The 18945-nt window shown below is 37.8% G+C and overlaps 1 protein-coding gene across 3 annotated transcripts in view; it reads right to left on the reverse strand.

Moving 5' to 3' along the window:
* Positions 1 to 18945, reverse strand: part of LOC143018288 (deoxyribodipyrimidine photo-lyase-like) — a 42032-nt gene that overhangs the window by 14059 nt on the left and 9028 nt on the right. For all 3 annotated transcript variants that reach the window (XM_076173616.1, XM_076173615.1, XM_076173617.1), the window contains exons 2-6: positions 8477 to 9229; positions 5861 to 5987; positions 5315 to 5440; positions 3371 to 3573; positions 3098 to 3256 (exon numbers count right to left, since the gene is read on the reverse strand). In XM_076173616.1, coding sequence (XP_076029731.1) covers positions 3098 to 3256; positions 3371 to 3573; positions 5315 to 5440; positions 5861 to 5987; positions 8477 to 9067 — 1206 coding nt within the window. In that variant the 5' untranslated portion in view covers positions 9068 to 9229. The remainder of the gene's footprint in view (positions 1 to 3097; positions 3257 to 3370; positions 3574 to 5314; positions 5441 to 5860; positions 5988 to 8476; positions 9230 to 18945) is intronic.

Here is an 18945-nt window from a genome sequence, read left to right on the forward strand (position 1 = left end):
ATTTAGTTATAAGGAATATATTCACAGAACTGTAACTGTGTTGACAACGAACACACATTTTCTTCATTGCTCCCTAAGGTGGGAAGTGAGAGACTAGGGCCAACTGCTGATCCAGCAAGTTGAACTAATTAAAGAGAAGAACTCACAGCAGCTCCAAACTAATGAAGTCCAACAACCTACACTTACACGATACAAGCGATTAGAACAAGGGCGTGAATGTTGTGTGTTACAGCACACAACCCTCTTTTTATATGTGGTGCACTTACAAGTGGCAATAGCAGATGCAATTTTCTATATCTATAGGCCTAGTCTATTCCTACTTACCTGGCTTTACACATCCCTTTCACTTCTTTATTTTTGTAAGATGAAGGTTTACAAATTATCATTAGCTACCTATCTGAATCTTGCTTAGTACAAAGTGCACATATAGTGATGGCACTATTTTCCTATGCCATCATTTATGTAGCAACCTCTGACCTCTCATGCTAATTCCCCCATTCTTGTACTCCTCCACTTTATTCCACAGCATTTTATTCAGAGTTCTGTAAACTGGCACCTATATTTTAGTTTACATTTTTTATGGTCCTATGTCTCATTATCCAGCTTAAGATAGCTTAATTGTGATCAAATTCAACATAAATATATATTGTAGCATCACAAGATATCAAGTAAGGGCAGTTACATTATTATATAATTCTTGTAGGGATAAGTGGACGAGTGTTACCTAACATAACTTACATAAGCTATTATGTGATACTTAGCATGTTTTACATAACTACTATATGACACTATGTGACACATCTACCGTACATGACATTATGTAATTAGACTCATTTTAACAGTTTGAAAATATGACCATCCCTACTAAGTTTTGAAACACATATTGTATACTTGGAATACTCTTATTATTAATACAAGCTGAGTGGTACTGTTATAGTCTAATGAGGACATGGCTTACATTTCCAATCCTAGTAGATTTGGTCATTCATTCACCTATGCTACTTCTATTTCAATTTTGCAATCTTTTTTTCACTAATGTTGTTAAATTGCATGTCTTCCTCATTTCCTTGTTTTTTCCTTACTCTTGTGTGTACATAATATCAAGAATCCCTACCTACCCTAAAACTGCAATTACCTGCAAAGCAAGGTGGCTTGGCTTGGGAGTGGATAATTTTCATCTACTTTACACCATCAAGCAAATCCATTTCACTCCTTCCCCTTCACATTATGCAAAGATTGTATCTCATGATTTTACTGCATTTTTACTAGTTTAGCCATGATGTATCCCTCTCATAAGACAGGCCTATATATTCTTCTCCAATTCAGTCCCTCACACTAATCTTAATAAATACATACATATACAAAAGGCTTTTTTTCTCCTTATAAGGAAGGTAGCCAAAAATGAAGGCATAAAAAAACCACTCCCACCCATTCCATCCCTAACATACTCTACTGTACTGAAAATAGAGAAGTGTAAAATGATCTATATACCAAGAGCCAAGAGCTTTTTCCCCCTTACAAGGGAGGTAGCCAAATCAAGACTCACTCCCGCCCATTCTAACCCATCACCCTCGTTTCCCTTTAGCTCCTCATGGATAAGGTCATCTCTGTCTCCTGCCCACTGCCAACATCTGAAGCAATGCAAGACACAAGAATGAAACACACAGACAATTATTTGTACAGTTATTTATAATGCATTAGAAAAATGCGAGTTATAGAGGGAGAAAAGTCTAAGGTATTGTTCTGTCATGTTTCAGAGTCATAACATGATACACCAAAAGCACCCCAATAGGACACCTGCATACAGTATCTACAATCCTACCCACAGAGGATCATATGAAAACAATTGGTACACAGTTCTATGCTAGAACCCTCAACCTCACTCACCCATCTCATTATATCACACAAGCACTACTAGCTTAACAGAAAAAACACCCCAGCAGTTTACTACTGAAAAAATATACAACTTACAACCAGATCCAAACAATACATCCACAGAAAAACAATCACATATGTAGCACTAAACAAGCTCTTCGAGACAGACAACCAAATTCAATGCTTTATCAATGACCCCTAGATATCTGCCCTACAGAAAAATACATCTCAAGAGGAGTAAGAACCTCACTGTCATATTTGTATTAGGACACCATCGACCATTAAAACAGTGTCAACAAAAAAGAGGTCTGGCTAAAGAATTAAATTGCTCTAGGTATAACTACCATAGAGAAGAAACTGAACACCCCATCAAACAGTACCCCACACTAACAGTTTCTTCCCTGAGTGACTTATGGGCCTGGCTGGAGGCTGTAGCCGATTCATTGGGAGCTGTAAACCTCCTGCAAGAGAGACCCAGGGTACTAAATTGATTGAATGCTCTGTAAATTCTCCTGTGGATAATGGGGAAGCGTTGCCATGTACAGTGAGACCTCTCATTAACGGACGTTAATTAGCTGTGTTTGCGGTGTTTTCGCTGTGTTTTCGGTGTTTTGGAGTGGTTTTTGGGTGTCATAGTGATTGCACGCACTAAACAACAGCACCAAAAACATCGAAAACACCGCAAATACAGCTAATTAATGTCCGTTAAAGAGAGGTCTCACTGTAATGAAATGGTGCGAGTAAACCAACTTTGGCTGTTGGCTTGTCACAAAGGTGTTGGGTCTTCCCTCAATGCCTCTGACCTGAGCAGTGAGCAGGGAACTGATGACCCTTCATCTACAAGGAGCTAAGATACAAGGGACAACAAATGGGTACTGGATAGGTGAGGGATAAATGAAGTGTGTGTACATACATTGACTTCCATTTTGGTTCACTTATGTACAGTATGTTTCACTGCTGAGCTTCTCGTGAAATACACCATCATCTAGGATCCTAATGTTACCATTAACCTTGCTTTCAAAGTTGTATCCGTAGTGGTATGTTCACAACTTGGTAAAAAAATAGGAAAGAAAACAATACACATCACCACTAAAGAATATGAAATGAAAGGTCTTTCTTTCAACTGTTTTAATACATGCTAATGCCCTTATTTTTACATGAACTATAAAAAAAAAAAAAAGATGGAAAAAAAAGAAGGAGAAAAAGAAAAAAAAGCACAAACCTCAGCTTTCATTTCACTATCAATTGTGTGCCTGCAAACTGGTGGGAATTTGGTTAAGAAATCTGGAAGTTTGTTGTGTATTTTTTTTCTTATGGTCTTGGCCGAATATTCTTGCTTGTCTGAGGTAACCCAGCATGGAACTATGTTGTGGGCATCTACCTGTGACAATAATAATGAAGAACATGACTACATGAGCATCAGTGATCCCACTTTCACCACACAAATGTAGTCTTTCAAACTATTTAATTTTCATAACGTCATCATATGAATTACCTGACACATAGGAATCTTTTTGGGTAGAGCTTTTTTTGTGTCTTTGATCCACTGTATTTGTGTCCGTAACGGTGAGAAATCTGTCACTACACCTCCGATGTTGAATTTCTCAATAAAGTCAGGTAAGACATCTCTAGCATATCCAGGAAAAAGATGAAATTGAATATTCAATTCTTGGCATTCCTTCTCCACTTCCTGTAAACCTTTGAACATGGAAAAACTATTAATGATGCATCCAACACCCCAGGATTTCAATTTAAAGAGGATTTCATATTTGGAGAGTCAGACATTTAGGAAATAAATTTGGCTGAATCATACAAAGGTTTGAGAGACCAAGTACAGTCATAGTTCGGAAACCAGTGGTAGATACATTCCCACCAAAATAAGATGTTTATCAATTACACTAATAGAAAGCCATGTGGAGTGTCTGAAAAAAGGAGGTAGTGGATTGATTTGTGAGATTCTTTAATGCGTGTCTAAGGTGGAGGAGTGTATTGGAGGACTAGAGAAATGCCTGTACAATTTCACTTTACAAAGGAAAAGGGAACAATTGTGAATGTAGTAGTTTTAGAGGGATCAGTCTGTTGAGTGTAGTTGGAAAGGCTTACAGGAAGGTGTTAATTAAGAGTCTTAGGAGATGAACAGAGGTAATAATTTGTGAGGAGCAATGTGGCTTTAAGAAAGGCTGAGGATGCATGAATGAAATTTATGAAGGCAGATTTGTGAGAATCTTTTTGGAAAATGTAACAATGTTTTTTTTGGCCTTTAAGGATTTACAGAAGGCTTATGACAGGGTAGATATGATGGTACTATAGGAGGTATTGCATATATGAGCATATGGGATTGGGGTAAAGCTCTTAAGGACAGTCAAGAGTTTTTATGTGAATTGTAGGCTTGTGATAAGACTGGAAATGGAGAGAGCAAGTAGTTTGAGATTTTACCTAATTGTAGTTTACAGGAATAAAGCAATGCTCGTTGGGTGCTGTCTCCTATTTTCTAATTTCCTAACATACCTAGACTCAAATTCATGTATAGTTCCAACTTAATCTATATATTTGATTTCCAATTTTCTATATGGAAAACTGTATTTGTTCATATCCTTTTGACATGTGATATTTTTTAATTTACTTCCATCACCTCTTAAAGCCCTCCCATCTTTAATCATAAAGGTGGGGCTGTGTCTGGGAAGTATGATTTTTGCCATGTCTGTTAAATATGTGCCAGGATGGTGTGGTATGGGAGGTAAATGGAAGAGGCAGGGGATTGGAGAGGGTTTGAGATAATAGATGGAAGTGGGAGGTGAACCAGTTGTTGTTTGTGGATGACACTCTGCTTGTGGCAGGGTGTCTGAGGAGAAAATATGGCAGTTAATGATGGAGTTTGGGAAGTTAAGTGATTGAAAGTTGAAAGTAAATATGAATAAAGGTAAGCTGGTAAGATGTACAACAGGAGAGGGTGGTAGCAAGTTGGAAGCAAGACTTTCAGAAGAGAGGCTGGAGGAAGTGAATAGTTTTAAGTATTTGGGGTCACATGTGGTGGGAAATGGAGGAGTGAGAATGGAGCTAAACTGAGTGAGCATACAAGGATGTCAGCATCTTAATTATATATATATATTTTTTGTAGTTGTACATGAGTTACCCCCAGATCCTGTGAACTGGTTTGATCATGTTTTCTGTGTTTATTATTACTCACAGTAAAAGAGAAGTAATACAGCGGTGACTTTATATTTTATAATGCAAGTAGTGTGATGCATCATACATATGGCAGCCGCTGCTGCGCACGAGAATTTGACTTGTATTGATGTGGTTAATCATGATTACCAGAGAAGAAATACAATGACTCCAGTTAACACTCTTTTTGTATCTAAAAAAAATCAGCCATTTAAGTGTTTGTTATTGTCCTACTTTTGTGTTATAACAAAAAATTTATAATACTTGGGCTTACCTTTCAGCAGGAAGTCAAAATGCCTATATGATGAATCCAACAACTTTGGTATTAGACAGAAAACTACATGCAACGAAACCTTACTTTTCAAGGCAAGGCGTTGGGCAAACAGCAGAGCCCAGTTATCTGAAATTGAATAAAGTTCTTCATATCATGTATGAATTACACCACTTTATCAAAGCCAAACTTTCAATTATTTACCAAAGAAGTAATTCATACATTTTGTTCTGTCTGTTCAATGGCTATAAAACACAGGTTTTTAACTCCGACAACTACTAGACTACAACTTGCCCTAGCTGTCCAGGCACAATGGTTAACGATGACTCCACTGGTTGTAGCTAAGACCTTCCTGGTGTAAGCGCCTCCCTGATGACTATAGCAAACCCAAAACTGAGGGAACTTTTATCAGATGAAATCCCTTTTCAGGCCTCAATCTGACATGGCTAACATATTGATATAAATCTGAGAAAAAAATCCAGTATCCTTCTAAATTCAAAGAACCACAGAAATACTCTACTAGCATAAAACAAGTAACTAATAACTTACCCTGTATTCGCTGATCTCTACACATCCAGTACACAATGCCATTGCAACCATCAGGTATGTCTTCTGCTTTGGTTAACATTCGAACTCGTTTTTTGTTGAACTTGAATTCTTTAACACTGGGGCATAACTGTTGAAGAGAAAACTACTCTTTGAAGGAAGAAATAAATGGAAAAAGCATATGTACACAACTGCAGTAAAATCCTTCATCGTTTCAGAAGTGAAGGTTTCATTCTCAGTCCAGAGAAGAATGACCAAAATGATGCATGGACTCAGAAATTTGCCTTACGAAGAGAGGCTTAGGCACCTTAACATACACCCTCTGGAAAGACGCAGAGTACGGGGTGATCTAATAGAGGTGTTCAAGTGGACAAAGGCTTTAACAAGGGTGATGCAAACAAGGTCATCATATTAAAACAACAAGGCAGGACTTGCAGTAATGGTTATAAACTGGGCAAATTTAGATTTAAAAAGGAAATAGGCAAGAATTGGTTTACTAATAGGGTGGTCGACAAATGGAATAAACTTAGTAACCATGTAGTAAGTGCTGAAACTATCAGTTGTTTTAAGAAATGATTAGACAACTTTATGGATGGGGATGACAGGCGGTGATGGTTACGGAGCTGCCTAGTGTAAGCCTTATGGTCTCTTGCAGTCTCCTTCATTCTTATGTTCTTATTGCCCTAGATCTCTCTTGCAGGAAACCCATGCCTCCAAGATGATCAGCAATAATCACTGGATTGGCCTACCAGTCACTCAAAGAAGACATATTGTATTGTTGTCTTGGTAAGTCTACAGCAGGGCAATATAGGATAAGATGTCTGATGTTGTCAGTCAGGTGAATACATTTCAGCAAGTTGTTTTTCTTGCCAGGCCTACTCTGTGTTGCTCTTGTTGTTGTTGTTGTTGTTGTCGTTCTCTAGACTGTCTGTCCGAGCAGTCCCATCTCCCCAAGGAATGCTACTGCCGAAACTGGGTTTTCCCACAAATCCTTTATATTGTTGTTGTTGTTGTTGTCGTTCCTTAGACTGTCTGTCCGAGCAGTCCCGTCTCCCCAAGGAATGCCATAGCCGAAACTGGGTTTTCCCACAAATCCTTTATAGAGCGTATGTTGTGTTGTTTGCGTGCATGATTGTGTATAATGCAGTCTTCCATTATGTGTTGTATGGTATGGGGTGAAGTGTTACATCCTGGGCAGCTGTTCACAATGCGGTCATCCAGCCTCTTCTGGTAGCTTAGAAGTGCTGGGTGGTGGCCGCACCGCAGTCTGGCCAAGTGGACTCTGTCCTTTCATGGGAGAGAGGATTCAGAAGGGTGGATATCAGGGGGTCTGGCATGCAGCAGTGTGTTGTCTTTCAGTGTGTTAATGGAGCGGTGAGTGATATGATTATGAATATGTTTCCGGAGGCTGGTATTTGGTGGTTGTGGAGGAAGAGAAGAGAGTATCTGTGCGTGATAAAGGTCTTTGGGTGTTGTTTTAATGTTTCTTGGTGTGTGTGGGTGTTCTGCTATGTAGTGTAGCGGGTGTAATGTGTTTGTGGTGGCTGCGGCAAGTGTTTGTGTGCCTCTCATGTCGAGGTGGTCCTTGACTTTGAGGACTTTTGTTTCATGGTGTAAATGGTCTGTAGGTGTTGTATTTGTGCAGCCTGTAATTGTTTTTAGGGCTTTGTTTTGTATGATTTGAGGGGTGTTGTGGTGTGTCTCACTGAGATTAGGAGCCCATGCAGGACTCGCATAATTCAACACTGAGCGTATGCATTGTTTGTATATTGTTATATTAGTTTCTTTGTTTTGTCCAAATGTTGTTCCAGTGATTGACTTAAGTGCATTAAGTCTGGGTGTGCATTTGTTTTTTATGTTTGTGATGTGTTGTTTGAAAGACATGGATGATGGTGGTGGTGGTGGCGTCGTTCCCTACACTATCTGGCTGAGCAGTCCCATCTCCCTGAGAAATGCCATGGCTGGAAAGGGTTTTTCCCACAAATCCTTTATAGAGTATGTGTTGTGTTGTCGGCATGCATAATTGTGTGAAATGCAGTTTTCCATAATGTGTTGTATAGTATGGGGTGAAATGTTACATCCTGGACAGTTATTTGTGATCTGGTCATCAAGCCTCCTCTTGTAAGTTAGAAGGGCTAGATGGTAGCCACACCATAGCCTGGGCAAGAGGACTCTGTCCTCTTGGGGGAGAAAGGATTCAGAGGGATGATCAGGAGAAATGGCTGGCAGCAATGTGTCATCTTTCAGTGTGTTGACCACTCGCTAAAACAGCGGTTAAAATATGTCTGAACATTAGCACACCAGAGGCGCGTACAGGTTAGCGAGACCAATGATGTCACTCAGCCTTTGTGGTGGACTGATGCGTTTTGCTCTCCTCTGCGAATTGCATGTTTTTTTCTTCCTTACCCCTTTGCACCATTGTGTTCATCATTGAGTAACGAGCTTGGAAAAGGATCTGAAGAAGGACCAACTGGCAAGTATTGTGGGTCTGATCCATCAGAGCACCCTGAAATAGTCCCTAAATTTTTGGATACATGCGGTCAATACCCCAGTACAGGGAAATTTTTAAATTACCTTTAGAAAACCAAATAACAATCAAACAAATAAATACCTTCTTACCTTTTCTCTGCTTCGCTTCAGTCGTGAATGGATATCATCTGATTCTGAATTCTCAATTTTTGCTTTCTTTGCAGGAGGTTCCTCACTCAACCCACTTTGGGATTCAGGAGGTTCTTCACTTGACCCACTTTTGGATAAAGATTTTGAATTGTCCAAATCCTCTTTTACAGACTCTGTATCTTCAGTGCTCTCTTTTATTTCCTCTTTTGAATCCTTAACTTCTTCCTTTTCATCTTCATTATCTTTAACTGAATCTTTGTTCTCCTCTTCTGTATCTTTGTTCTCCTCTTCTGTATCTTTGTTCTCCTCTTCTGTATCTTTGTTCTCCTCTTCTGTATCTTTGTTCTCCTCTTCTGTATCTTTGTTCTCCTCTTCTGTATCTTTGTTTTGCTCAGAATTTTTGTCTTCCTCTTCTATATCTTTGTCTACCTCAGACAAATCCTTCTTTTCATCACTCTTCTCCTCACTGGAATCTTCGTTTTTCTCACTAGAAATACTGTCCTCCATGGTATCATTTTTATTTGGTAAAGAAGATTCATTACTTGCCATGCCAGAATCTGTGTTTTCTTCGGCTGGGTCTCCAAATTTCATGTCATATACTTATATAAAAAAGTATAACAAAATACTTCACTCTTTGTCTATAGTATCCAAAAGATTTTGACAGCTCTAGACAAACTTTGGCTAGAATTCTTAGAGGTTCCAGAAGCTAACAGATATCCTTCTTAAATGGTGGGAGAACACTGTATAGCAAACCTGTAAATGTAAGGAAATAAGAGATATTAGATAACTTACTAACATACACAAACTATACTCCAGATTACATTAAAACACCAATAATTATTTGTTAATCATACAACCCTGATACAATGTAAGATTTCATATTAAGTTCAATATACAATCTTAAATGACTTCAATAATGCAAAATACACTTAATATATGACATAACAGCCATATGTACTGGTCATAATCTGGTCATGTTTATCATCTAATCTCAACTCTATCTCCTTTTTCTATATTTCTAATTTAACTGTAAAAGGGAGTTCAACAAGGCAGGAAATATCAAGGCTGTACTCAATCAGCTCAAATTTCAGCCCTAGTCATCCCAGCAAATCTTCTTTCTGAACAAGAGACTCTAATAACCATTTTCCAGCACTTCATAAGAACTGCACTCAACTATGCCTCTACACAATGGTTTCCAACAATGAGCAAGATAAGTACAAACAACTTACAAACGCTACAACAACTATCACACACTATAGAATGGAGCACTGAGAGTAATAACAGAATACACTTAAAACCACCCCAACTGGACTAAAATATGCCCCAACAGAACACATGAAAAAATTTTACACAACCCTGTGCTAGATCTTAGACCATACACCCATTACATCTCAAAAGCATCACCAACAGAACACAACAACAAAAATATCAGCAACATACTACTTAAACATCTATTAAAAAAAAAAAAAAAAAAAAAAAGGCAAATGGTGTTCCATAAGAGTCGGTGTTGGTTCCAATCATGTTTGCCATATACTGTACATAAATGACATGGATGAAGGAGTTGAATGTTACATGAATTTCTTCGCAGATGATGCAAAAATATTGAAGAAAGTAAGAACAGAAGAGGACTGTGATTCTTTACAATCAGACCAGGACAAAATCTGGAAATGGACTCAAAAGTGGGAAGTGAAATTCAATATCAAGAAATGTAGCATAATGGAGTTTGGAAAACGTAAAAACAGAGTTAAAACAAAAATTATAAAATTGGTGAAGAAATAAAAAAAGTGCACTCAGAATGGGACCTTGGAGTAATAATCAGCAAAGACATGACACCGGATAAACATATAAACAAAATAATCGGAGAAACCTTCAACCTATTAAGGTCAATGAAAGTGGCATTTGACTACTTGGATGAAGAAATGATTAAAAAAATATTAGTTACATTGATTAGACCAAAACTGGAATACGCAGCGACACTATGGACACCCAGTACTAAAAAGAATACAAAGAAATTAGAAACAATACAAAGAGTAATGATCAAATTGGCACCTACTCTTTCCAAATTTACATATGAACAAAGATTATCGAAATTGGAACTACTAACACTGGAGCAGAGAAGAGAAAGAGGTGATCTACTGACTATATTTAGAATCATGAAAGGGATGGAAATCCTCGATAGGAATGATTTACTAAAAAATGACAATGGAAAAACAAGAGGTCATGAAAAGAAACTCAAAAAGGACAACTATAGAAGAGATCTGAAAAAAAAAAAACTTCCTACGTAGAGTACTGGATATCTGGAATAACTTAGATAAAGAAACGGTGTGTGCAAATAAGATTTTAAGAAAAAACTTGATGCTTAAAGATACAAAGATGGGTCACCACGAGCATAACTCCCTTCCCATGTAATACAACTAGGTAAATACACCATACCTAGCCTCAAACTCATGTACAGTTCCAGGTTAATCTATAGCTTTGGTTTCCAATTATATTTAGATTTGAACTTGTGTATTGTTTGAGCTTGGGCTATGTCACCTTCTAAGCTATTCCACATATCTATATTTATGCATCTATATGGAAAACTGTATTACTTCATATCCTTTAGACATGTGGTTTTTTTTTATTTGTTCTCATGACCTTACGAACCTTCCATCTTTAATCAGATCTCTTCTGTCAAAGCAATTTACCACCTTTAGTCACCTGATTACTGTAATCATATCACTTCTTCCTTTTTGGCTGACCCAGCACTTTCAGACTTTTCTCATATGGTTTATCTAACAGGCTGGAGACCAGCTTGGTTGCTACCATTTGTATTCTCTCAACTTTGCTTATATCCTTCACTATGTGTGGGGGCCATACTACTAATGCATATTCCAGTCTTGGATGGATGAAGGTTTCCATCAATTTTTTCATCATCTCTTCATCCACATGGTCAAATGTCACTTTAATCTTCTGTGGTATTCATGAATTCCTCCCAATTTGCTTCTTCAAATGATTTTTTTTTAATCCTAAGTAATCTGTTTTCCTAAAATTGAGTCTCCCTTGCCTATGTGATTCATTCCTTGGCTCTACTTCCTCATCCCCCAGCTGAAACTCAATTGTTACAAGGTCACTTTTTCCTATGGAGCAAAGGTAGTTCAAGGAACAAATGGTGTCTGGCTCCTTGGTTAGTTAAAGACCTAATCTTGTGTGAATGTCTCCGCTTACCCAGGTCACTTCCTATACCAGTGGTTCTCAAACTATGGGTTGCGAGATTAATTTTGATGGGTCACAGAGTTCACCGATTTGAAATACTGGTAAATGAGAAGCAATACCACAGTTCCCATTAATTTAGTTTTCTGAAGGAAATGCAGTGCCACGGATTCTGTTAATTTTGTTTTGTGAAAGAAAAGCTGTACACATTATTTTTTTCCAAAGTAAAGGGTATATTTATCAGTCCATTTAGTTTCTCTTTACTTTATTCTGGGTCACGAAGGATTGAAATGTTCCAAATAAGGTCGCTCACGAAAAAGTTTGAGAACCACTGTCCTATACCCACTGAGTCATTGTGTTCTCCACTGCTCTACTTAACAGGGCATTTCACCAGGAATCTGCTTTGGTGCTTGCTTTCCATTCTTCCCACCTAACCTCACTGCAATTGAAGTTTCAAATATGGACTAAATTGCTTTATTTAATAGTTTCCTTCTGCTTCATTCCAAGCTTTTGTCTTGGGGGGGGGGGGATATGCCACCATGAAATCTTTTTTTAGTACTAATTTTTAGGTGGATTGTTTCAGTCTTGCCTTCCACCTTCATGTCACTTCTCACCACAAACATTACCTCTCCATTCATTTTATCCTCTTCCATTAGACACAAAATGTCAGGCTTGTTTATCCTTAAGTGGTCATCTATCTCCAACTTGGCCAATAGCAAACCATAAGCGTTAGCATATGCTACCCCACATTTCCTTTGCAATACCACCCATTTTATTTTTTAACTATTTCCTCATAAAAAACAAAATCTTGTCCTTTAATTTTTTGCTTTGGATTCCTTGAACAATTTGTGTGTCTATGCTCATTCCTTTTTGTTAGCATCTTCCCTAATCCAAATACTTTTTCACTTTTTCTCTCATGCTAACTTCCAAGACTTCATTACTTTGTTTGCCATGGCTTGCAAGTTGAATTTTATTTTCATTGGATGCATGCCATTTCTCTTATACTGACCTAACCTACACACACTATCAATCTGGGCTGTTACATCCAAGTCCTTTTCTAGAGTTATTGAGGTAATTTCTCATTTTTATTTCTTGTTCCTGATGTAACTTCAATGAGGTGATGTGTTCTTGGCAACCAAAAAGTAAGATGCATCTAGTCTTGTCAACTACAACTCTGGCATTATTTTATTTTTTGTAACCTTGACTATTCCTTCTTCTAGGCTCTGTTCCCTGTTGCACCATGACCTCAGAAGGTTACTCTATCTCTCCTATCCTATTTTGTAGTTGAGCTATCCTCTTTTTCCTTGTGTCGAGATTTTTTCTCTCATTTATTAATTTTTACTATCCCTTCTCATTTTATCAATCTCTGCTTTTTGAGCCACGTCTGTTTCCTTTTCTTGCTCAGAGAAACAAGGAGCAAGAGACCTGGGGCAATAGATTAATTGTTTTGTATGGAGGATTTTTGCTTCTGCATGCAGGTGTCTGATAGATGTGCTTCTGGTGCATTCTGTTATTACTCTCAGTGCTCTGCTCTGAAGTTTGTAAGTTGTTTATGTTCATTTTATTGATTGTTGGGAACCATGCTGTGGAGGTATAGCCAAGGATAGTTCTTATGAATTACTTATTAATGGTTATTAGTTTCAGTTGTCCAAAGTGCTTGCAGTAGATTTAAGGTCTATTTTCTTGTTGATTTTTTTTTTTTTTTTTTTTCATTGGAAGGAGTTTGCCATCTAATTTTAGTTTTTTTTTGTGGTTGTCTAATGTAACATCACTATTGATTTCTAGGTTATTTACTTAATTGTAGTACATTAAACCCCCATAAGTCAGCATTCCACAAGTCATAATTACTCATAAAGGTGGCAAGTCAGCAAGCCTAGTCCTGGTCAAAGTAGACACCATGCGAGGATGGAACCTTTACCAAATGTACATCTTATTAGTTGAAATTCTTTCAAGTATACAGATGCATATTGCAACCTCTAAGTGATTTATACATTTTGGAATAAATGGGACACTAGGACAGGGCATCCCACAAGATGTCATTTAAAGTCTTTCTACAGGAATTAAATTAAAAGAGGGTGAAATATTGAACATACCTTTGTTTTGTTCTTTAGTGTTTGAACTCTGAATAATTGCTGCTTCTATAAGACATTTTCTCCATATCTTGCCAGTTTCACATAAAATCAATTCAGCATGGCCCTAACCCATAAGGTAGTTAAGTGTTGTCTTGGTGTATGATACCAGCCACCTACACAGAAAGACTTAAAATGGTACCCTGTGGGATGCGCTTCCTAGTGTCCCTTCCAAGATATATAATTAGTTTAATGTATTCTGTTTTCATGTACTTGAAAATAGCTTCAAAAAGAGAAACATTGTACACCATTTCAAAGCAAGGCGTCCTTTCCACAATTGCCAGAAAGCATCTTTCATAATGACAATGATGCCTAATGAGCTAGTGTACAGTAATATAGATACCATTCTCCATTTTTTAATTTATGTAAGTGATCAACAAGTTGTAGTAGTGGAAAATAAATCAGTGTTCATGTGTTTCAAGTGGGCAGTATAAATTGCATAGTAGTATGCAGCCAATGATTTAGGCACTGTTTTGGGGTGCCCCTATGGATTACAGCCATACATCATTATGTCTATGTTAAAGTAAAATCTCTACTCCTAGAAGAATGGTGCTACTTTATTACTACAACTGTCCCTCCATTTTGATGTTTTCTTAAAACTGTCCTGTACCAGTTCTTGAGTATACTTTTTCTTTTCACCTCTGTCCCCTGTGTTATGGGGAGGATAGAATTCTGCCACCATGTAAGTCATAGATGTTGATATTTACCTAGTTGTATTATACAGGAAGGGAGCTATGCTCGTGGTGACCCGTCCTTGTATCTTTCAGCATCAAGTTTATTCTTAAAATTGTGAATAGTATTTGCACATACTGATTTTTCATCTAAGTACAGGGAGGATAGAATACTGCCACTATGCAAGTCATAGATGGTGATACAGTGGGATGATGTGATATAACTTGGTATCTTGCTCTTTGTAAAATTATCTTACAAGAAGTAAAAGCTTAACCCTGAACAGGGAACGTCCAAATTTATGATTTTGCATGGAAGTTGTACCACTTCTGGCATGCCCACTTTACTTTATAACGTGGAGCACTTCTTCCCTTAAACCTTTGGTTTTTATTGTTTCTAAAAGTGGGCGTGCCAGAAGTGGTACAACTTCCATGCAAAATCATAACTTTGGACGTTCCCTGTTCAGGCTTAAAGAGGGTCTAGAAGGAGGACTCCAACCAGAACCCTTAAATTTAGGTTATTATATGTGCATGATTGTGGTCCAGATGAGATTAAAAGGGAAGAGATAGGCAGTATGTTTGTAAGAGGGATGATGTGTTAGCATTAAGTTGAAAGGGTGGGGCGATTTTAGGTTGGGAGTGTGGTGGAGTGTCAGGAATGAGGAGGGAGTCAGGGAGGAAGAGAGTAGCTCTGCTGGGAAGTATTTACCTAATTGTACTATACAAGAACGGAGCAACGCTCATTGGCTTCCACCTCCTCTCCAATTTCATCATACTTAACCTCAAATTCATGTACGTTTCCAAGTTTATATCCTTGATTTACAATCATAATTTGATTTGAACTAATGTAATGTTCAAGCTTGGTCTATGATAATTTTTAAGACAGTGGCCGAAAGCAGTGGGTTCGAATCCTGCATGCAACTGTCATAAAGATTATCTGATTTATGTCGCTGTTACTAGTGAATTTCTCTCATATCACTTAAGTTATTCTAAGTAATTATGCATCTATATGGAAAACAGTATTTCTTCACATCCTCTATACATGTGGTCTTTCTTAATTTGTTCCTATGACCTCTTGAAGCCCTCCCATATTAATCAAGAGATCTCTTCTGTCAATGCAATCAACCCCTTTAGTGACCTGAATACTGTAATCATATCACCTTTTCCTCTTTGATCTTTCAAAGTTGGCAGAACAGTGCTTTTAGTCTTTCCTAATATGGTGATATGACAGGCTGGGTGATGAACTAGGAAAGTGGTTGATGGAGTGGAAGGAAATATCTTCAAGGTTAAGGAGCCAGAGCACTTAAAAAAAGGAAAAGAAAAAATAAACTGCTACAAATCATGAGTTGATACTTATATTGTATTTTAGGTTGTCTTTCTTCTCCAATAGACAGAATTATCATATTTCATGTCATCCATATGGCCCTAATTTTACAACAAAAAAATAAATAAAAAAAATTAAATAAATATGTAAGCATAGTATGATGCTTGGGTAATCATGCTAAGAAATTGTTTTCTTTTTCAAAGTTCCACAAAAAAAGAAAGTCACACTCAGCAGATATATTTTTGTATTCACATAATAAAGGTTTCTAAAATCTGCTTTCATAAGATCTGTGAAATATATATATATATATATATATATTTTTTTTTTTTTTGAGTTACAGCATGTCAATGTGTACTGAGGGGAGTGGCATGCTCAGTTTTTGTAGATTAGTTGAGCAGTGCCTCTTTCCCCACTTCCTTCTTGTACCCATCCTCAAGGATTACCAAACGTCTCCATCAGGGTACGGCGGGATTATCACTGTAAAATTAACCATAATCCAGGAATAATAAGGGTCATTTCACCATCAACCCATGATCCATTTGCCTTTGATGAGCTATTGCCACAACCAAATGGTATTTTTCAAATTTTGGTTACCTGACACACATTCCCTATACCTTCTAAAACATTTCTAGATGATAAAAATAAATAATAATAGTAATAGTAATGAAAATATAAATAAATAATTAAAGAAAAAAAATCTGATGCTCCCCTTAATGTGGCTCAAGATGAAACTGGGATAGGAGTTATAGGGTTTTGTAAGTGCATATGGACCTGGTGGTGAAAAGAGTGGAGAGAAAAGGGATATTTTATACATAGATTTAAGTGAGTGCTTAGAGTCTTGAGAGGAATGCCAATGTAGTAGTGTTGAGATGTCTCAATACTAGAGTAGAGGATGAACCAGTAGATGTAGTAGTAAGGAAGTTTGGAGTGCCAGATAAAAATTATTGTGGAGAGCTGATGATAGAGATGTGTTTTGAGTTCATGATAGCTAATACAGTGTTTAAGAACAAAGTCATGCATAAGTACACATGGGAGAGGGTGGTGGAGGGAAAGGTGGTTGATAAGGCTTCAATGGACATAGAAGTAGTGTCCAAAGGAAGATAGGAGGAGCTCTGGATGCCCATGTTCTTAGGGAAGAGAGTGGGGGAATGTCAGATAATTTTTTTAGGTGGAAGGGAAGTTGGGAGTGGAAGATAAGCAGAGAAAGAGGAAAAGGGTGGAAGGCAGAGAGGTGATTAGAGTGAATCATTTAAATGAAAAAGGAGACAGAATACCAAAAGCTGACAGAAGTATGGGGTGATAAAGTATAGAGTAGAGGAATGTGTTTGTCTAAGGGGAGAAGTTACAAGATATCCAAAGATGGTATGTGGAACGAGGAGGATGGGAGGAAATTGAAGGAAGGGTCGTGAGAAGATGAACTGAAGATGGTAGTAGATGAGAAAAAAGCAAGCACTTAGGGATTTGGTGGCAAGGTAAGACTTGGGAAATATATGGAAGATACAAGGAAAAGATGATGATTGCTGATTGATGATGATCCTTAGACTGTCTGGCTGAGCAGTCTCATCTCCCTGAGGACCACCATGGCTGGAACAGGGTTTTCCTATAAATCCCAAAAATCGTATATGTTGTGCATTGTGGTTGGTGCACGGTGGTGGTTGTTACGTCCTAGGCTCATATTTTGGATAAATTTGCAGTGTTTTACGTGCTTGAGGTGGTGAATTCATTGAGTATTGAGTATTGATAATAAGAAGGTACGGTGATTACGACTATAATAAGCGTGAACCGGAGAGGTAGTACCAGTAAGGTATGTGGAGCGAAGAAGGATTTGGCAGGAGGGAGGCGTGATGAAGGCGAGACATGTGTAAATAAACCCACTTTGGTTGCGGTTGAAGGCACACCGGTATTGCAGGATTCTGACAAGGATGAGATAAGTAATAAATGTGTGGTGTGTATTAAGGAGGTTCATGTAGATGATCAGGCTATTGAATGTGATTTATGTAAAAGATGGTGTCATATTAAGTGTGATAATATGCCTGGGGCTATGTATAATTATATGGTGAATTCCACTGAACAAGTTTCATGGTACTGCATACATTGCAAGAGGGGTGGCTCAAGACTTTACAAGGAGGTTATGGAGTTAAAGAATCAAAGCAAAGAAGTAATGAAAAGGCAAGAGGTGATTGAAAACAAATTTCATGATGTAGAATTTGTAAAGGAGCAAAAAAATACAATGAAGGCTATTGACAGCAGACTTGGTACAATGGAGGCCAAAATGGTGGATATTGGTGAATATGTAGAAACTAACAAGACTGTATGCAAGGATGTTGAGGGCAGACTGGGGACTGCAGAAGCTAAGGTGGAGAACATACTAGCAACAGCCAAAGGTCATACAGAATTGGAAAGCAAAGGTGAGAATGATTTCAAACAGGAGCTGGAACAGTTAAAAAGGGAGATGACTGATCAGGACAATAAGTTGTGAAAAGAACTGAGGATGAAACAAGAGGAGAATATGATGGAAATAAGGGATGGGGAGGCTCGTAGGATTAACTTGATCATCCATGGCGCACCTGAAAGCAATAATGTGGAGTGGAACGTGAGATGTGATGAGGATCAAAAGTATGTGTTAAAACTAGTCCAGAATGTCATGGGAGCTAATATACCAGAAGGAGATATGAGGAGGATTTCAAGATTGGGAAAGTACCGAAGCGATCCTGAAAGTCCTAGACCTCTGGTTGTAAGTCTGGCTACACTATCCATTAAATATGATATTCTCAGGGAGACAAAGAAGCTCAGAGGTAAAGAGGCCTTCAAGGAAATTCGAATTCAACATGATTTAACGAGGTCACAGAGAAAGGACATGAGGGAATTAGTGGCAGAGGCTAAGAAGACAGAAGCAGAAGATCTCTCGGGAAACTACATTTATCGGGTGAGGGGCCCGCCAGAGAAATTAATGATAAAGAAAATCAGGAAAGTGGAAGGAATAGAGAATCAGTAAGTTGGGGGAATCCAGGACAGAAAAAAGACTGATGGTTACGTAAGTGTAAATAAGTTTAAGATATTATTCAGCAATGTGGATGTATTCTCTCAAGATAAGTGAGTTAAAATTGAGATTGGAGGAAGCATCAGAAAAGCCTTCTATAATTGCATTACAAGAAG

The sequence above is a fragment of the Oratosquilla oratoria genome, chromosome 34 (genome assembly GCF_046742065.1).
Source record: "Oratosquilla oratoria isolate Oo_2021 chromosome 34, ASM4674206v1, whole genome shotgun sequence".
Classification (NCBI taxonomy): Eukaryota; Metazoa; Arthropoda; class Malacostraca; order Stomatopoda; family Squillidae; genus Oratosquilla; species Oratosquilla oratoria.